Consider the following 19,903-nt stretch of genomic DNA (forward strand, 5'->3'; position numbering starts at 1 on the left):
TTTGTTTGTCCTTAAGCCACGGCATTGGTAGGTTTGTGACTTTAAGGCCGGCCTGGAATCAACGGGAAAGGCCTGCCCAGGTCTCAGTTGCTGATCAGCCGGAGTCTGTGCATTCCTGAATTCCAAACGCAGGTCTCCGAGGGCGGGTCTCTGTCTCCCCCTGCTGGCGGTTGCTGGTGGTGCTCAGGACATTGATACCGGCTTTCAGGATTTCAGCCCTGGAATTTCCCTCCATGTTTCAACAGGTGTTTATGGAGAGACGAGCTTTTCTTCTTTATTGAGACTAACTCTTCAAACGACATTTCCCGACATTAGCAGGAAATGGTCAGAAAGACCATTTTGTTGTTGTTGTTGCTTCTGGGGGGGGTCACATCCAGCAGTTCTCAAGACTTAGTCCTTGAGGGACTGTCCTTTTTTTTTTTTTTTTTTTGCATTTTTGGGTCACACCTGGCGATGCACAGGGGTTACTCCTGGCTCTGCGCTCAGGAATTTCTCCTGGTGGTGCTCAGAGGACCATATGGAATGCTGGGAATCGAACCTGGGTCGGCTGCGTGCAAGGCAAACGCCCTCCCCGCTGTGCTATTTCTCCAGACCCGAGGGAATGTTCTAATTAATCCAGCCAGTGACCCGGTTCTGTGTCCGCAGGGTCATTCTGCCAAACAGTCCTCCATCAACGATGAGGATGCCTGGAAAACTGTGTCCAACGCCTTTTCCGTCATCGACTTTACAGACGGTGACCTGGAGGTAACGGTCTTGAGGGAGGAGCGCTCTGTCTCTGGGCTTGAGGGGATAGTCCTGGGGCCCAGGCTTTGCATGTGGGAGCCCCGAGTTCAATCCCTGGTACCACATGGTCCCCTGAGCCCCCTGCGGGGAGTAGCCCCTGCTAAGCCTTGCACTGGATAGCCCTGAGTAAGTGTGGCTCAAAACTGGAAAAAAAAAAGCAGGGGGAGGGGTGGGGGGAGCCCAGACAATCCTGATTTCCTGGTGATTGATTGCAGAGTAGATTGCCAAATAGAATGAATAAAAATCTTGAGTACAGTGTAGGGAGATTGCTTTGCAAATGGCAGACCCAGGTTTGATCCCTGCCAACACATAGTTCCCCAAGTCCCACCAGGAGTGACCCCTGCGTACAGAGCCAGAAGTAAGCCCAGCACACTGCTGGGTGTGACCCAAAATACAAATGAACGAAAAATCTTGGGGGCCCACTAATGTGTACTTCCAAAGTACAGTTGATGTTGGTTTTTGGTTGGGGCACCACACCCGGTGATGCTCAAGGGTTACTCCTGGTTCCGCATTCAGGAATGACCCCTGGAGGTGCTTGGGGGCCATATGGGATGCCGGGGATCAAACTTGGGTAGATACAGAGCTTGCATAGATACAGAAACATGTACACGAACATGTACGCACATACATCTGCATTTGTGTTGTGTGCTGGTATATGCTGGTATAGGTGCATCGTGTGTAACTATATCTGGGACTGTAGCATTTGAACATTAAGTGGCTTACAGGTAGGTGAAGAAGAACCACCTTATTTTTCTATAAAAAATAGAAATGTCCTGGGGCTGGAGTGATAGTATAGTGGTTAGGGCGTTTGCCTTGCACGCGGCCGACCCGGGTTCGATTCCCAGCATCCCATGTGATTCCCCTGAGCACTGCCAGGAGTAATTCCTGAGTGCAGAGCCAGGAGAAATCCCTGTGCATCACTGGGCGTGGCCTAAAAAGAAAAAAAAATAGAAATGTCCTGGCTGGAGAAACAGTCCAGGGGTTAAGCCTTGCACGAGCCAGTCGTGGCTTGAGAGCCAGTCGTGGCTTGATCTCTGGCACCGCATATGGTTTCCCAGGCACAGAGCCGGGCGTTGCCCCTGAGTACCACCAGGTATGGGCAAGAGCATATTCCCTCCCACCTCCCAAAAAAGTCCTTTGGGGCTGGATAAATAGCACAGCGGGGAGGGCGTTTGCCTTGCACTTGGCTGACCCAGATTCAATCCCCAGCATCCCATAGGGTCCCCTGAGCACCGCCAGGGGTAATTCCTGAGTGCGGAGCCAGGAGTAACCCCTGAGCATCACCGGGTGTGACCCAAAAAGCAAAAAAAAAAAAAAAAAAAGTCCTTTGCTGGGAGATTGAGGGTGAGACCTTCCCTGCCACCCACCGGAGTACTCCTGCTTCCCTTTGTGCCGAAGAGGCGGGTTTTGGGGTGGGGGGCGGGGGGCTGGCATCTTGAAGGATCGGGGTCTCCGCCGTCTTCTCCCCCTTCCTCACCCCTGCTCCTAGAATCTCTTTGGGATCGTCGCCAGCGTCCTGCACTTGGGGAACATCTGCTTTGAGGAGAGCGGCCAGGGGTGCGCCACCATCCCCCACACCCACGAGATCAAGTGGATCGCCAAGGTGAGGAGCCGGCAGCGGAGGCGGGGAGCGGGGACCCTGGGGAGGGGCGGGGCCCTGGGGCGGGGCGAGGCCTTGTGGAGGGGCGGGGCCCTGGGAAGAGGCGGAGCCCTGGGGAGGGGCGTGGCGGCCAGGTCCCCCGAGCGAGCCGAGCCGGGGGCCGGGCCTCTCAGTAGCTACCGAGCACGGGGTTGGCAGGGGGCTCGGCCAAGGCCGGTGGACTGAAAAATGCCTCCGAGGTCTGTCGCGCATGAAGGCCGTGAGCGGTCAGCACTGCGTAGGGCCCCCAGAATCCCACCGGGAGTAATCCCTGAGCACCACCGGGTCTGGCCCCCAAGCCAAAAATAAATAAATGAGAAATAAAAAAAAAAATCAAATCAGGTCACAGATTCGCATTTTGGTCTCCCCTTCTGCAGCTCCTGGGGGTCCGGCCGTCGGTCCTTCTGGACGCTCTCACCCACAGGAAGATTGAAGCCAAAACAGAAGAGGTGGGCCGGAGCGATAGCACAGCGGGTAGGGCGTTTGCCTTGCACGCGGCCGACCCGGGTTCGATCCCCGGCGTCCCATATGGTCCCCCAAGCACTGCCAGGAGTAATTCCTGAGTGCAAAGCCAGGAGTAACCCCTGAGCATCACTGGGTGTGACCCAAAAAGCAAAAAATAAAAAAAATAAAAAAAATAAAAAAAAACAGAAGAGGTAAAAAAAAAACAACAAAAAAAAACCTCATGTTGGAGGGGCCAGTGCTCCTGCAATGTCCCCGGGTGACCGGGAGGGTGGCCCTGATCCCAGGCCTTGCCAGGGTCTCCTGCCTCGACCTCCCCATCAGCGCCAGCTCTCATCCTCACCCTCATGGCGTCAGCCCTGCACAAGTTTCCCTCTGGTGGGACCCGCTCCCTTCTCTCCCTCTAGTCCCGGCTGCTTCCGCCTCTCCCCTCGCCACCAGCCCTTTGGCCCAGACATGCCTCTGCCAGAAGCCCCTCGGCTCCGGGCTGGTTGCACTGGGGGGTGTTGAGCTACATGCCAGTCATTGTGTGTTCAGGATGGTTGGAGCGATAACACAGCGGGGAGGATGTTTGCCTTGCACGCGGCCATCCCGGGTTCGATCCCCAGCATCCCATATGGTCCCTCAAGTACCACCAGGAGTAATTCCTGAGTGCAGAGCCAGGAGGAACCCCTGAGCATCGCTGGGTGTGACCCCAAAAGAAAAAAAATAACCCAACCCCCAAAAAAAACCTCTTTTGCTGTCGCCGGATATCTGGAGGCCCCCGTGACAGTGGGGGACGTCCCAGCGGCGGGCTACGCTCTGAGCAAGAAGCCAGGGCCCCTGGTGGGTGCCCCTCCATCAGCTCCTAGGGGGCAGGTGCCCGAGGAAGCTGCCCCCTCATGCACTCTAAAGCAAGTGTGTCACAGCTCAAACGCTCTGCGCCCCACTCCTGGCCCCACAGACGTCACCCCACCAAAGCTGCTTGTCTGGGTCAAGGCTGGGTCTCGGGGCATAGAACATTCTGGAACATGCGTCCCTCTGCCCCCTTACCACGTCCTTCCCAAGCCCTCCTCAGAGCCTCCCTGGGGGACTTGGGGCGCCATGTCCCTTATTTGGTGTGAACCCCCCGACCTCCCCAGGTGGTCTGCCCACTGACGCCGGAACTCTCCGTGTTCGCACGAGATGCGGTGGCGAAGGCTGTGTATGAGCGCACCTTCACGTGGCTCGTCAGCAAGATCAACTCCTCCCTCGTGAACAAGGTCCGTCCCTGTGAGCGGCCGTGTTGGTCTCCGGAGGAGCTGGGGGGACCGGCCGGCCGTGAGCCCCTGTCGGGGGCGAGGCCCAGAAGGCTCCCCCTTCCCAGGGCCAGCCGGGGGGCTTACAAGGACGCCCACCAAAGGCGTTTGGCCACGCTGAACCCTTCAGATGTTGGGGGTGGGGAGGGGGTCCCAGCGTTTGAAGTATGCCAGGCAGCTCTCAGGGTACCTGGGAATTTTTAAGAGCAGGATATCTTAATGGATAGAGATGGAAAAAAAAAACCAACGACACAACACCTCCAACTGCTTCTTCAAAGATGTCCTAAGGTCACTTTTCCTTGAGAGGTGGCATTTTTTTTATTTGAGGGGGGCACACCCAGTGATGCTCAGAGGTTACTCATGGCTCTGCCCTCAGGAATCACTCCTGGAGCTGGAGTGATAGCACAGCGGGTAGGGCATTTGCCTTGCACGTGGCCGACCCAGGTTCGATTCCCAGCATCCCATAGGGTTCCCCGAGCACCGCCAGGAGTGATTCCTGAGTGCAGAGCCAAGAATAGCCCCTGTGAATCACCGAGTGTGACCCCCCCCCCAAAAAAAAGAATCACTCCTGGCTGTGCTTGGGGGAGCCTATGGGATGCCAGGGATGGAACTGGGTTAGCCATGTCCAAGGTAAATGCCCTTCCTGTTCTACTATGGCTTTGGCCCTGAGAAGTGGAATTTTTTTGGGCAAAAGAGGTACCTGTGGGGCCAGAGAGCTAGTTCAGGGCTTAAGGCACTTGTTGTGCGTGCAACCAACCTGGGTTTGACCCCCGGTACCGCACATGGCTCCCTGAACCCCGCCAGAAGTGCTCCCTGAGCACAGAGCCAGGAGCACTGCTGTGGTTTTGTGGTCCAAAAGCCAGAAAGGAAAAAAGGAGTAAAGGTGGCTTGAGAGAGAGCTTCCCCCCTGGAGCAGCCAGGCTCCAAGGGCTGGTTGGTGAAAGATCTACTAACGTCCTGTAACGCCTAGGACTTCACCAAGAAGACTGTGATTGGGTTGCTCGATATCTACGGGTTCGAGGTCTTTGACAAGAACGGGTGAGTTTGTTCTTTTATATCTCAGTTGGATTTGCAGCCTCTCTGCGGTTTTGAATCCACGTTCCCATCCCCAGAATTTCTTCAGATTGGTGTGACCCCTGATTTCTAGACTGTTTCTAGACGTGGAACAGCCACAAAGCACGTGAACATCTCTTTGTTTGTTTTCTCTTTTTTTTTTTTTTTTGCTTTTTGGGTCACACCCGGTGATGCACAGGGGTTACTCCTGGCTCTGCACTCAGGAATTACTCCTGGCGGTGCTCAGGGGACCCTATGGGATGCTGGGATTCGAACCTGGGTTGGCCGAGTGCAAGGCAAACGCCCTACCCACTGTGCTATCACTCCAGCCCCTGTTTGTTTTCTTATTTGGAGGCCATACCTGGCTGTGCTCAGGGGTTACTCCTGGCTCTGTGCTCAAGAATCCCTCCTAGTGGGCTTGGGAGACCGTGGGGGATGCTGGGGATCGAACTTGGGTTGGCCACGTTCAAGGCAAATGCCCTCCCTACTGTCCTGTTTCTCTGGCCCCCCACGCAATCATTTTTCAGTTTGACTCTTGCCACCCATTTACTAACGTATTCGACCCTTCAAGGCTTTGAGCAAATAGAATTTACTAAAATTAGTCTTGTTGGAGAGACGGACCAAGGGCTAAGGCATTTGCTTCGTCTGCAGCTGACCCAGGTTCAGTCCTGGGCACTGCCCATGGTCCCCAATCACTCTGTGCCAGGAGGGATCCCTGAGCACCGCCGGGTGTGGCCCCAAACCAAACCAGGCCCAAACCAAACATCTCTAGGTTTGAGCAATTCTGCATAAATTACTGCAACGAGAAACTGCAGCAGCTTCTGATCGAGAGGACGCTGAAAGCAGAGCAGGTGGAGTACGACCTGGAGGGGATCCAGGTGAGTAACGTGCTCCTGTCTCTGCCCCGTGCCGTCAGCTTGGGACACTCTGATAAGAGCCCTCCCGGGACAGTGGAGATCTGTTCTCAGATCAGCCCTCACGAGGGGTTTCACTCACTCCTCCTCTGCCTACTTCCTGGGAATTTATTTGGATCTTGTTTCTAGAATGTTGTTCGTAAAATTATCTGGATCTTGTTTCCCTAGAGTTGCTTATAAAATTCAGATTTTGCATAAAGTAGTGTTGTGTGAATAGAATGGAGACGTTACTGGTGCCCGCTCGAGCAAATCGAAGATCAACGGGATGACAAGTGATACAAGTGTTCAAGTGTTGTGTGTGTGTGTGTGTGTGTGTGTGTGTGTGTGTGTGTTTCTGAAAACGAATGGAAGGAAACACTCTTCCTTGCTCTTCTGGATCCTTCTTGGAGAATTTTTCCCTCTTCGCCCTGTAGTGGGAGCCCATTCAGTATTTTAACAACAAAATCATCTGCGATTTGGTGGAAGAGCGGCACAAAGGGATCATTTCCATCCTGGTAAGAAAAAGGCGTTTCGGCGATGTTGACAGCAAGCAGAAGACCCTTTCTCCGGGCTGGAGGGAGAGAGCGAACCCACTGGGTTACTGTTTCCTCCATGTTGGGGCTGGGGGTGGGCGTCCCGGGCAGCACTCGAGGGACCTGGGGACCGTTTGTGGTGAAAGCACTTCCACCAAGTGGCTTCAGAACCAGTTAACTGTTGCCGACTTTTTTGCAACAGTGAAGTGACACTCTGTGGGGTCCTGACCCACGTCCATTGAAGCGACACCCTATGGGACTGTGATCCCAGGGCTTTTAGACAATTTTTTAATTTTTTTTTCTTTTTGGGTCAAACCCGGCAGTGCACAGGGGTTACTCCTGGCTCTGCACTCAGGAATTACTCCTGGCAGTGCTCAGGGGACCACATGGGATGCTGGGAATCGAACCCGGGTCAGCCGCGTGCAAGGCAAACGCCCTACCTGCTGTGCTATCGCTCCAGCCCCTTAAATTTTTTATTGAATCACCATGAGATAGAGTTATAAGGCTTTCATGTTTGAGATTCAGCCATGCAAGGATCGAACACCCATCCCTCCATCAGTGCACATTTTCCACCACCAATGCCCCAGTACATCCCCCATCCCATCCCAGACCTCCTCCTGCCTCTATGGCACACAATGTCCCCATTACTCTCTCTCTGCATTTGGGCATTATAGTTTGCTCGAATTTTCCCACCACCATTCAAGTCTGCCTGCCAGGGGGCAGATGCCGGGTCATTAATTTCCCACTGCTCACTTTGAATATCACAAGAGGTCGAGGGTCCGCAAAAGCGGCCGCATGCTTCCGGAATTCTGAGATTGTAAATGGGTGGGTTCCAGAGACATCTCTGTAGGGCACTCATCCGTTTTGGGATTTTAATTGGGCGTCTCTGGACCAAGGCCACTGGTGGGCTGAGATGGTGGCCGGGAGCCCACTGTGGGCGTGACAGACGGGAAGCCGGGCGGGCGGGGAGCAGGGGATCGACAGCCTGACTCCTCTGCCCTGCGTGCGGCCTGGAGCCTTAGCCCTGGAACCTGCGTACCTGGGCCTTGCTTCTGGAAGCTCTTGGTCGCCGGGTTCCACCTGGAGCAGGTGGGGAGAGCACACCTGCTCCATCGGGGAGCCCCAGTGACGTTAGCTCCGTACAGGGCCCAGAGAGGTCTCCCGTGCCGTGGTGTCATCACGATCCCAGGTTTAAGGAGCTGGAGGGGTGGGGACACTCAGGGATGCACAGATGCACATGAAGGGTCTGAAGTCAAGCCCCGCACTGATTGGGGTGTGGCCCCTGAGCACCCATGAGTGTGGCCCCCAAACCAAAGAACCAAAATCAAAGCAGGGGGAGGACGGGGGGTGCACTGTGGGCAGGGCAGAGGTGCTGCTTACCCGCCGACGGGTGGACCAGGCAAGGCAGAGGAAGGACTTTGAAGGAACTTACTGTTGGGGCCGGAGTGATATAGCACAGCGGGTAGGGCGTTTTTCTTGCACACGGCCAACCTGGGTTCAATCCCCAGCATCCCATAGGCCTCCCCAGCACCGCTAGGAGTCATTCCTGAGTGCAGAGCCAGGAGCAACCCCTGAGTATTGCCGGGTGTGACCCAAAAAGCAAAAAAAAAAAAAAAAAAAAAAAAGAACTTACTGTTGACCCTCAGCCCAGGCACCCTGGGGTGCGTGTGTGACCCCGGCCGGGAATCAGACGGGGTTAGAGCATCCTCATCCGCTGGGTGTTTGTTACGGCACCGGCTTTGTTTCTTCACACACCGCTTACGAGAGAGATCAGGGTGTGTCTGTCCCTCTCCAGGAGAGGTGTGAGGAAGGGGAAGTGAGGGGCCTGGAGCTGTAATATAGTGGGGAGGATGTTTGCCTGGCACGTGGCTGACCCGGGTTCAATCCTGACCTGGGTTCAAACTCCCGCATCCCATCGGGTCCCCTGAGACGTGCCAGGACTGATTCCTGGGTGCGGAGTCAGGAGTAACCCCTGAGCACCCCTGGGTGTGGTCTAAAAACATCGAAGAAAACCCAAGCCAGGGAAGGCGGGGGTGTCTTTGTGGGGCACTTCAGAGCTATGCATCATGTGAGGGGGGTTTCTGGGATGTCTGGTCCCACAAAGCAGCATGTCATGGACCCCCAGGACTCCCCCCTGCCCCCGCACACACACACACACACACACAGGCCCACAAGTGCACTTCCTGCTCATCTGTGTAAGATCACTTTGTTATTATTTTTTTTGTTTTGTTTTTTGTTTTTCTTTTTGGGTCACACCTGGCAATGCACAGGGATTACTCCTGGCTCTGTGCTCAGGAATCACCCCTGGCAGTGCTCAGGGGACCATATGGAATGCTGGGAATCGAACCCAGGTCGGCCGCGTGCAAGGCAAACGTCCGACCTGCTGTGCTATCGCTCCAGCCCCAACTTTGTTATTATTTTTGTTTTGTTTGTGTTTTGGGTCACACCGTGCTCAGGGATCACTCCTGGCGGTGCCTGAGGTACTCTAGGGTGTCAGGGATTGACCCCGGGATTGGCCACGTGTGAGGCAGAGCCCTCCCCGCTGGACTCGTGCTCCAGCCTGAGATAACATTATTTCAGCCCAGTACATTGTCATAACTTGTGAAAGATTGTTTTTTTTAAATTTTTTGAAATTTTATTTATTTTTTAATTGAGTCACCATGAGAACAGTTACAGGGCTTTTAGGATTGAGTCTCAGTCATACTATGCCCAAACACCCATCCCTTCACCAGTGCACATGTTCCACCACCAAGAACCCCAGCATACCACCCCTCCCACTGCCCCTCTGCCTGTGTGGCAGATGATTTTCACTTTACTCTTTCCTTACTTTGATCACATTCAGTTTTCGAGAGGAAACTCACTATCATTAGTTGGACTTTCCCCCCAAAGTCAGACCTGTAGGAATGGCGTCATTAGATTGTTTGTTTGTTTTCTTTCTTTCTTTTTTTTTTTTTTGGGTCACACCCGGCAATGCACAGGGTTTTCTCCTGGCTCTTCACTCAGGAATTACTCCTGGCGGTGCTCAGGGGACCATATGGGATGCTGGGATTAGAACCCGGGTCGGCTGCATGCAAGGCAAACACCCTCCCCGCTGTGTTATCACTCTAGCCCCTAGATTGTTTGTTTTCTATTGTTGGTAACAAAGAGCATAAGATGTTGCATGGTCGCTAAAGTAGCCGAAGCGGGGAGGGGGGGGGTGGGGGAGTGGGGGGGTGGGGGGAGGTTGGGTGGGGGTGGGGGGTGGGGGGGATTGTTTTTGTTTGGGGACACACCTTGTGTGGTCCAGGTGGGAGGGGTGTCGCTTCCAGGGTGTCTGAGCAATTGCCGTGGGACCCAGGCCTCGTCACGGGAAGCCTGCGCTCCGGCCCTCTGAACAGTCCCCCAGGCCCCCTGCACCTCCCCCCCACCAGAATCCTCGAGGGTCTGCGGTGCTCGGCACTGAGGCCTCCCCCCTCCTCTCTCCTGTAGGATGAGGAGTGTATCCGTCCTGGCCCGGCCACAGACCTGAGTTTCCTGGAGAAACTGGAAGAGAAAGTGGGTCGCCACGCGCACTTCCAGACGTACGTGCTCTTCCTCGGACCCGGCTTTCCAGGGGCGGGTCCTGGGGATGTCAGGCTGTCGGCGTTTCTGTTCTTTTTTGGAGGGTGGGGGGGTCACACTCGGTGATGCTCAGGAGTTGCTCCTGGCTCTGAACTCAGGAATGACTCCTGGCGGTGCTCGGGGGACCCTATGGGATGCTGGGAATCGAACCCGGGTTGGCCGCGTGCAAGGCAAACGCCCTCCCCACTGTGCTGGCTCTCAGGCGAGTGCTCGCCAAGGACCACTGACCCTGGCACAGGAAGAACAGCCTCGTGCTCCTGCACACGCCCAGGCAGAACTCAAACTGGCATTCCCCACTCGAATTTTCCAAAGATTTTCTCTTTGCTTTCTTTAGTCAATGATCTCTACATTTTGGACTGTCACTGTCATTCTATTGCTCATCGATTTGTTCGAGTGGGCACCAGTAATGTCTCTCATTGAAAGACTTATTGTTACTGTTTTTGGCATATCCAATACGCACGGGGAGCTTGCCAGGCTCTGCCATGTGGGGTCCATACTCTCAGTCGCTTGCCGGGTTCTCCGAGAGGGGCGGAGGAATCGAACACGGGTCGGCCACGTGAAAGGCAAAAGCCCAACTGCTGTGCTTTCGCTCCCTTTTTGAAAGTCCAGGCAGAGCCAGAGAGCTAGGACAGTGGGGAGGGCTTTTGCCTTGTGCTCGGCCACCCGGGGGTCTATCCCCAGCACCCCCTGAACACCGCCAGGAGCCATTCCTGAGGGCGAAGCCAGGAGTAAGCCCTGAGCATTGCTGAGTGTGGCCCCAAAATAAAATAAAATAAAAGTCTAGGTTTAGGGGGCCAGAGAGATAGTACAATGGGCAGGGCACTTGCCTTGCGTGCAGCTGACCCGGGTTCCATCCCTGGCACCCAACTTTCTGGGAGCACAAGCTCTCCTGGGCCAGCTAACATGCCCTTTGTTTATTTAATTTTTTTTTTTTTTTTTTTTTTTTGCTTTTTGGGTCACACCTGGCGATGCTCAGGGGTTACTCCTGGCTCTGGCAGTACTCAGAGGACCATATGGGATGCTGGGAATCGAACCCGGGTCGGCTGCGTGCAAGGCAAACGCCCTACCCGCTGTGCTATCGCTCCAGCCCCTGCCCTTTGTTTTTATTACGGTGTTTTCTCACTTCTCAGGGCATGTTGGTGGGGGTTTTGCTGGTTTGTGTGGCTGGCCTGTGGTGGGAGTTCCCACAACATTGAGAGAACGAGAGCTGGAATTTCAGGGAGTAGCTCTCGGCCCGCAGCTGTGGAAAGAAAGAGTGAGCCAGGCTTCCCCGCAGGGCCTTCGGTGGCGGCCAGGCTCCCCGAGGACCCGCCGTGGGGTGCGTGCGGTGTTGCGGGCTGGGGGAGGTGGACATTGCCACTCGTGTCTGTCCCTGTCTTGCTGTAGCCGGAAGCTGGCGGGCCCGAAGGGCCGGAAGCGGATTGGCTGGCTGGATTTCCAGCTCCTCCACTACGCGGGAGAGGTCACCTACTGCACCAAAGGTGAGAGCCTGCGCCCGGGGTCGCAGACGGGCAGGGGTCTCAGGAAGGGCGTCCGCCAGCACGCGTCTCCTCTCGCTGCACATGGGAAGACGCTTCACGAACAACTGTTGGGGGCTGGAGAGATAGCACAGCGGGGAGGGCGTTTGCCTTGCACACGGCCGACCTGGGTTCGAATCCCAGCATCCCATAGGGTCCCCTGAGCACTGCCAGGGGTAATTCCTGACTGCAGAGCCAGGAGTGACCCCTGTGCATCGCCGGGTGTGACCCAAAAAAAAAGCAAAAAAAAAAACCAAACAACAACGAACAACTGTCCCCTCCAACCGCCTCACTAAGCCCCATGCTCTGCCCTTCACCCATTTCAGTGCAGTGGAGAATGTCTCCCCCCCCCCCCCCGCCCTGCGCCTCCCCCAATCAAAACCCCCTTATGCAGGGCTGGAGAGAAATGTATAGCATTTAAGGCACCTGCTTTGCAGGCTGCCGAGTGTGGTTTAATCCCTGGGACCACCCACGGATCCGGGTAGAGCCAGAATGCTAGGACCACTCCTGGCAGTGCTCAGAGGACCATATGGGATGCTGGGAATTGAACTCGGGATCCAGGTAGAGCCAGAATGCTAGGACCGTGGGGAGGGCTTCTGCCTTGCACTTGACTTTCCGGAGTTCGATCCCCGGCACCCCTTAGGGTCCCCCCTGAGGTCCGCCAGGAGTAATTCCTGAGGGCGGAGCCGGGAGTAAGCCCTGAGCATTGCCGGGTGTGGCCCCAAAATAAAATAAAATGAAATAGAAGTCTAGGTTTGGGGGGGCTAAGCCAGGAGCATAGAGCCTGGAGTAATCCCCCAGCACCCCTGAATGTGAGTCCCCCTAAAAGGAAAACGTTTATGCCTTCGAAGTTATTTCGCGTTTCCATTCACCCCACTCCCCACAGCCCAAGGTAACAAAACAAAACCATCGATTTTCTGTCTCAGTACATTTGCTGGCGCTGGATATTTTTTATTTCTTCTTTGGGGTTTGAGGGGGGGTCCCCAGAAGTGTTTGGAGACCCAGGGGCCACTCCCAGTGACCCTAAGTCTAATGGTGTGGGTGTGACACTTCCTAGTCCCTGGGGGCCTAGTGCGAAGGGATCACATTTGGGCCCTTGGGTCACATTTGGGCTATGCCACGAGTGTACGCCATGCCTTTGGGCATCTCGAGGCCTCCACATACCCTGGGGGGGGGGACCTCCACATAAGCCGCCTCCTCCCGGGCCCCTTTCACTCATCTTGTTTCCCAGTTGTGTTCATGCTGTCGATCCCTTCTATTAGGACCGGAGCAATAGCACAGCGGGGAGGGCATTTGCCTTGCATGTGGCCGACCCGGGTTTGATTCCTCTGCCCCTCTCGGAGAGCCTGGCAAGCTACCGAGAGTATTTCGCCCGCAGAACAGAGTCTGGCAAGCTCCCCATGGCGTATTCGATATGCCAAAAACAGTAACAATAAGTCTCACGATGGAGACGTTACTGGTGCCCGCTCGAGCAAATCGACGAGCAAAGTGCTATAGTGATCCCATCGCAAGGGTAGTCAGGCGCCTGCCTTGAATGCAACAGACTCAGGCTCGATCCCCGGCATCCCAGAGGGTCCTCCAGCACCGCCAGGAGTGATCCCTGAGCACACCTGGTGTGGCCCCCCGGAGACCAGAATAAGCCAATGCCATTGCGTGGCTGGGCCCTTTTTGCCTCTCAGGCTCTGACAGGGCTGAGGCACAGATGAGACGTGGGCTGCACGGACAATAGCTCTGCAGGGGACGATGCTCTCGGAGTCTGGCCGTGGCTCCCTTCTTCCGGGTACATGCCCAGACAGGAAGCAGACAGGGCACCCGACGCCCCTGCTTCCCCCTCGCTTCCCACAGCAGCTCCTCCGTTCCCTGGCAACAGCTGTCCAGTTCCCCCGCCCCCGTCTCTGTGTCTCAGCACCTGCTTTGCCGGCTTCCTGCAGGTGTGAGGTGGTGTCTCCTGGTGCTGTGAAGGGCGTTTCCATGGTGACCGAGGATGCTGGCCATTTGCATGGCTCCCTTGGGGAAATATCTGCCTAGGTCCTTTGCCCTTTCTAAACAGGCCCCCAGCAACATAGCGCAGCATCTTAGAGCACTGCCCTTGCAAGCATACGGTCGTGAGTTCAAGTCCCAGCTGTCTCACATACTCCAAGTCTGGCTGCTTTGCTATCTGCCATCCCTAGTGCCACAAGTGATTTTATTTTTTTGGCCATGCCCAGCAGGGCTTCCTCCTGGCTCTGTGCTCAGGAATCACTCCTGGCGGTGCTTGGGGGACCATATGGTGCCTGGTATCAAACGTGGGTAGACTGTATGCAAGGTAAATGTCCTACCCGAGGCACTATGTCTCCAGCCCTTGCTTTTGACTTTATCATGACCTTTAGCTCATCATTTAACTACCAGCTTTTTGGTTTTGGCAGAGGTTTTGTTGTCTTAATTGTTTGAGGTGTGGGGTCACACCCGGCAGTGCTCAGGGGTTACTTCTGACTTTGTGCTCAGCAATTACTCCTGCAATGTTCTGGGATCCATTGGGGATCCCAGGGATCGAACCCTGGTCGGCTGCATGCAAGGCAAATGCCATCCCCGCTGCACTATCGCTCTCGCCCCAGCTTATTGGGTCTTTTTTCTCCTTTTTGGGTCACACCTGGTGATGCTCAGGGGTCACTCCTGGCTCTGCACTCAGGAATTACCCCTGGTGTTGCTTGGGGGACCATATGGGATGCCTGGCATCGAACCCGGGTCAGCCGCGTGCAAGGCAAACGCCCTCCCTGCTGTGCTACCGCTCCACTTACTGGTTTTCATCTGAGCACTGAAAGACAAACTTTAAGATTGGAAATGAGGAGGCTGGAAGATTCCTGCGTGTACCTGACCCTGGTTTAACCCCCAGTGCCACGTGGCCCCCTGGGTAGTGAGCAGTCTGGGCATTGTCCCCAAGCATCGCCGGGGTGACCCCACTGGTCCCCGGCCACTCTCAGGCCCTAGCACTGAACCGCCAGTCAGACTGGCCAAGAAGCACCAGGAGGGACCCTCGGGGGCTCCTGAGCACCACTGCGGGGGCTGCCCCCACACTGCAAATGAGGCTCCAGGCTGAGTGCTCCAAGGGCTGGAGCACCATGATGCAGCTGGAGGCCCTGAGTCTGATCCCTGGGCTTGCCCAGGGCCCCAGAGTGGCTGTGTGCGGCCTGGGCAGCCCCGCGGGGCATCCCTAACACACTTGCCCTTGGTGGGAGGTTTGGGGCCACACCCAGACTTTCCCGGAGCTCCCAGCTCTGTGCTCAGGGAGCACTCCCGGCAGAGCCCGCCTCATGGGAGACGAGCGTCTCAGCCCTGGACTGTCTCTCCAGCACGGTGGGCACACTAGGGTGCCACAGGTGGGTAGCGACCCGGCCTGCCTCCAGACGTCCTCCTGGGCATCCAAGAGGGACCCCACCCCCTGGAGCCGTCCAGCCCTGGGTCTCGCCAAGGCGGGCTCCCATCATCAGATCCCACGAGCGACTCGCCGGGTTGCCCTTGGCGCTCAGCCGAGGGGGGCGGCCCGCTCAGCTCAGCCACCGGGTGCCAGGGGCTCTCGCTCGCTCTCTCTCTCTTTTTTTTTTTTGCTTTTTGGGTCACACCCGGCGATGCACAGGGGTTGCTCCTGGCTCTGCACTCAGGAATCACTCCTGGCGGTGCTCAGGGGACCCTATGGGATGCTGGAATTAGAACCCGGGTCTCCCGCGTGCAAGGCAAACGCCCTGCCTGCTGTGCTATTGCTCCAGCCCCTCCCGCTCGCTCTTCTGCAGGCTTCCTGGAGAAAAACAACGACCTGCTCTACCGGCACTTGAAAGAGGTACGGAGACCCTGCACGCTCCTGCTGGCGAGAGAGGGAGGGACCCCCTCGGCAGCAAGTGGGGAGCTCGGCCTTGGGGAGTCCCTCCGCCCCCCCTTGTCAGGAACAGACATCCGCAAGCGCCCGCACTCGGCAGTCCCTCGGTGCCTCCGAGGGAGGGGAAGGGCCGTGGGGGATGGACGCGGCAAGGTGCAGTCAGGGGCGTGCAGGGAAGGATGGAGGGAAATACGAGGGTGGGGGCTGCACTGTCCAGCTCGGGGACTCAGAGACTGGCCGGAGCCTGGGTGAGTGTGGACATGGCGGAGGAAGCCCAGGGGTCCAAGGGGAAGGGGGTCTGCCACGGGCAGAGCTGCCGAGAGAAGGGCCGAGAGCTCCCCAGGGCAGGCCTCGGGATGAGGAGGCAGCTGAGACCGGAAGGGAGGAGACAGGCTCGAGGTCACGTCTTGGGGTGGCCATGGAGCCCCCCCCCACTCCCGTGTCGCCCACTCCTCAGGCCCGTGCCTTGACACGGCGCTGAAATGCTCACGCTTCGTACAAAGTGCAGCTTCCTCTCGTTGGGTTGGTGGAGGGAAGGTCAGACCAGGCCAGTGGACGCTGCCCGCTGCCCGCTGCCCTTCTCGATCCTTCTCTGCCGCTTCTCTGGCCCAGCTGCTGGGGTTCGGGATGGAGACGCGAGGCCTTGGGTCTGGGTCCCAGCTGTGTTGGTCTGAGTCTCAGTCCAACCCCTTTACACTGGGGTGTGTCCAGCTGAGGGCCCCAAGGCCAGAGTGGACAGGGGGTCAGAGGCTTTTTCTCAGAGCCACTGTGTGTGGTGAGTGCTGTGTCCTGGAGGGGGGTCTTACAGAGAAACGAGGCTGGGAGCAAGCACTGCTCTGTGTGTGTGTGTGTGTGTGTGTGCATGCGCACATGTGAGTGCTTATGTGTATGCATGTATGCATGTGCGTGTGTGCACACGTGTATATGCATGTGTGTGCATATGTATGTTCATGTGTGTAAGTGCTTATGTGTGCATATGTGTGAGTGATGAGTGTATCTGTGTCTGAACTTGTGAAGCTGTGTTTGTGTGTGAGTATATGTGATTGTGTCAATGTGTGCTTGTGTGTGAGTGTGTATGTGTGCATGCTTGTGCAAGAGTGGCGAGTGTGCATGCTTGTGATTGTGTGTGCGGTTGCATATGTGAGTGTGTGTGCATTTGTGAGAAGGTGTCTGGGTATGACTATGAGTGAGAGAGCTGTGGTTGTGTGAGTTTGTAAAAGTCTATGTCTGGGTGTGACTGTGTGTGTGCAAGAGCTGTGACTGTGTGTGAGTTTGTGAGTGTGTCCGTGTGTGACTGTGAGTGTGTGTGCGAGAGCTGTGGGTACGTGTGAGTTTGTGAGTGTGTTTGGGTGTAACGGTGTGAGTGTGTGTTGAGAGCGGTGTGTGTGGGTTTGTGAGAGTGTATGTCTGGGTGTGACTGTGAATGCATGTGTGAGATCTGTGTGTGCGTGTGTGTGTGTATGTCTGGGTGTGACTATGAGGTGGGACTGTGTGAGTGCGTGTGCGGGAGCTGTGTGTGTGTGTATGTGTCTGTGTCTGGGCGTGAGTGTGTGTTGGGGACCCTTCAGCGATGGCCCCATGGCGACGGGGCGTGGAGATGGTGCGTGAACATCCCCCTCCCCTCTGGCTGTGCGTCTCCCCTCCTCCGAATGCTCCCGCACCCCCTCGGCCCCCGGGCATTGCGTCTCTCTCCGCCAGGTGCTGTGCCAGTCCCAGAACCGCATTCTCCAGGAGTGCTTCCTGGCGGCCGAGCTGGAGAACCGCCGGCGGCCGCCCACGGTGAGGGCCACTGCGAGCGCCCGTGCCCAGCGTGTCCCTCCCTCACAGGCTGCGCCCAGTGAGTGAGAGACTGGGCGGAACCACCACCCAGTCTCCTTAGGGCACCCCGGGGAGACGCTGCCAGGGCTGTGCCCGTGCCCAGCAGGCGAAAGGCCCCGAGTCTGATCCCTGGCACCTGCCACAGCGCCCCCTGCACACCACTGGCTGCAACGCTGGTGGCTCCCGGCCCAGCCGCGCCCCATCTGCATGGCATCACCGGGACCCCGCACTGAGCAGGACCTGGCCTGGCTTAGTGACCAGTGGCAGGCAGTGGGGAGACTTTCAGTCTGGGGGGCCAGGGGCCAGGGGCCAGGAAGAGGGCGGAAGGGCAGAACTGAGAACAGTGAGTGTCCTAAAGGAGGCAGGGGCACGGGGACAGGAGGTGACAGCCCTGTGGCCAAGCTGGTCCCACACGGCCTCACTCCAGCCCAAGGAGCCCGAGGAGCATTCCGGGGGTGCAGGCCTGACCAGTCTCTCTTGAGTGGACCAGCCTGGACTTGCAGGCTAGCATCTCTGAGGTGTCCTCTCAACGGTCAGTAGACGCGTAACAGGCAGGACAGTATCGCCCATCTCAATGGGGCCGGAGCAATGACCGTGGGGAGGGCGTTGGCCTTGCATGACCTGACCCAGACTCGATCCCCGGCACCCCATATTGGGTCCCCCGAGCACCACCAGGAGTGACTCCTGAGTGCAGAGCCAGGAGGGAGCCCTGAGCAGCGCCGGGTGTGACCCAAACCCAACCAACCAGACGCATCTCAACAGACAAAGCGTCGGGGCTGGAGCGATAGCACAGCGGGTAGGGCGTTTGCCTTGCACGCGGCCGACCCGGGTTCGAATCCCAGCATCCCATTTGGTCCCCTGAGCACCTCCAGGGGGTAATTCCTGAGTAAAGAGCCAGGAGTGACCCCTGTGCATCACCAGGTGTGACCCAAAAAGCAAAAAAAAAAAAAAAAGAGACAAAGCGTCGGGAGAGTGGGAGAGTTTGGGTCCCGAGGCGGGGGTGGGGGCGCCCTGCGCTCTAACCAGCCCCTCTCCCTGCTGCCGTTTCTCCCGGCAGGTGGGAACCCAGTTTAAAAATAGCCTCAGCAGCCTCCTGGAAATCCTCATCTCCAAGGAGCCGTCCTACATCCGCTGCATCAAGCCCAACGAGAGGAAGGAGCCCAGTGAGTGAGAGACTGGGCGGAACCACCACCCCGTCTCCTTAGGGCACCCCGGGGAGACGCTGCCAGGGCTGTGCCCGTGCCCAGCAGGCGAGAGGCCCCGAGTCTGATCCCTGGCACCTGCCACAGCGCCCCCTGCACACCACTGGCTGCAACGCTGGTGGCTCCCGGCCCAGCCGCGCCCCATCTGCATGGCATCACCGGGACCCCGCACTGAGCAGTCGGGGCTGGCATGACCGGCCAAGCATTGCCTGAGTCTCCAAGCACTGCTTAGGAGCACCCCCTGTCCCAATTCTAAAGACCACCACAAGCTTCACTGTCACTGTCACTGTCATCCCGTTGCTCATCGATTTGCTCGAGCGGGCACCAGTAATGTCTCCACTGTGAGACTTGTTGTTACTGTTTCTGGCATATTGAATATGCCACGGGGAGCTTGTCAGGCTCTGCCATGTGGGCGGGATACTCTCGGTAGCTTGCCGGGCTCTCCAAGAGGGACGGAGTTGAACCCGGGTCGGCCGTGTGCAAGGCGAACGCCCTACCCGCTGTGCTATCACTCCAGCCACCACAAGCTCACTAAGTGTCAAATTGATTTCAATTTTATTATTCAATTTTATTTATTTGCTTGGTTTGGGGAGAATTGGGCCACACCGAGCAGTGCTCAGGGATCACTCCTGGCAGGGTTCTGGGGATAATGTGGGGTGCCAGGGATTGACCCTAGGTGGGCCGAGACCCTACCTGTTGTCCTACCCCTCCAGCCCCTCATTTTCTTCTCTTTTCTATTTTCTTTTCTTTTCTTTTCTTTTTTGCTTTTTGGGTCACACCCGGCGATGCACAGGGATTACTCCTGGCTCTGCACTCAGGAATGACTCCTGGCGGTGCTCAGGGGACCCTATGGGATGCTGGGAATCGAACCCAGGTTGGCCGCATGCAAGGCAAACGCCCTCCCGCTGTGCTATCGCTCCAGTCCCTCTTTTTTTCTTTTTACAATCACAAAGAATCTCATTTATTTCAATGAGCCATTCGTTGTTTGAACATGCCAAGACCTCTACCCAAAATCCGACAGTGAATATCCAGTTCCCTCTCACTTAAGCTCAGTTAGTTGTCACCCCCTCCCGCCCCAGCGGCCCCCCGGTCTCTCTTTGGTCCTGCGTCAAGGCCTGCAGTTGGCTGGAACTGCTGGTTTCAAGCAGGAGCCTAAAGGAAAACCTTTCCGTGGTCTGTGGATCATTTCAGGGATTTGTAAATGTAACGGTCAGTTCCTTAGAAGGAACCACCTGAGTCAGCCCCTCATCTTCAATAGCCTCATGTAAGTGACTGG

At 56.6% G+C, this 19,903-nt stretch overlaps 1 protein-coding gene and 1 non-coding gene across 2 annotated transcripts in view; both read left to right on the forward strand.

Moving 5' to 3' along the window:
• The window catches only part of MYO1H (myosin IH), a 53,367-nt gene that overhangs the window by 10,225 nt on the left and 23,239 nt on the right, over positions 1 to 19,903 (forward strand). The window contains exons 6-17 of the mRNA XM_055147320.1: positions 646 to 744; positions 2,273 to 2,386; positions 2,800 to 2,871; positions 4,006 to 4,125; positions 5,132 to 5,199; positions 5,987 to 6,092; positions 6,542 to 6,622; positions 10,109 to 10,200; positions 11,627 to 11,721; positions 15,525 to 15,571; positions 17,306 to 17,386; positions 18,483 to 18,588. Of these exons, the coding sequence (XP_055003295.1) occupies positions 646 to 744; positions 2,273 to 2,386; positions 2,800 to 2,871; positions 4,006 to 4,125; positions 5,132 to 5,199; positions 5,987 to 6,092; positions 6,542 to 6,622; positions 10,109 to 10,200; positions 11,627 to 11,721; positions 15,525 to 15,571; positions 17,306 to 17,386; positions 18,483 to 18,588 (1,081 nt within the window). The remainder of the gene's footprint in view (positions 1 to 645; positions 745 to 2,272; positions 2,387 to 2,799; positions 2,872 to 4,005; positions 4,126 to 5,131; positions 5,200 to 5,986; positions 6,093 to 6,541; positions 6,623 to 10,108; positions 10,201 to 11,626; positions 11,722 to 15,524; positions 15,572 to 17,305; positions 17,387 to 18,482; positions 18,589 to 19,903) is intronic.
• Positions 19,725 to 19,861, forward strand: LOC129399017 (small nucleolar RNA SNORA2/SNORA34 family). The gene has a single exon (XR_008626865.1). It is a non-coding gene; the product is annotated as a small nucleolar RNA SNORA2/SNORA34 family (small nucleolar RNA).

The sequence above is a fragment of the Sorex araneus genome, chromosome 9 (assembly GCF_027595985.1).
Source record: "Sorex araneus isolate mSorAra2 chromosome 9, mSorAra2.pri, whole genome shotgun sequence".
Classification (NCBI taxonomy): domain Eukaryota; kingdom Metazoa; phylum Chordata; class Mammalia; order Eulipotyphla; family Soricidae; genus Sorex; species Sorex araneus.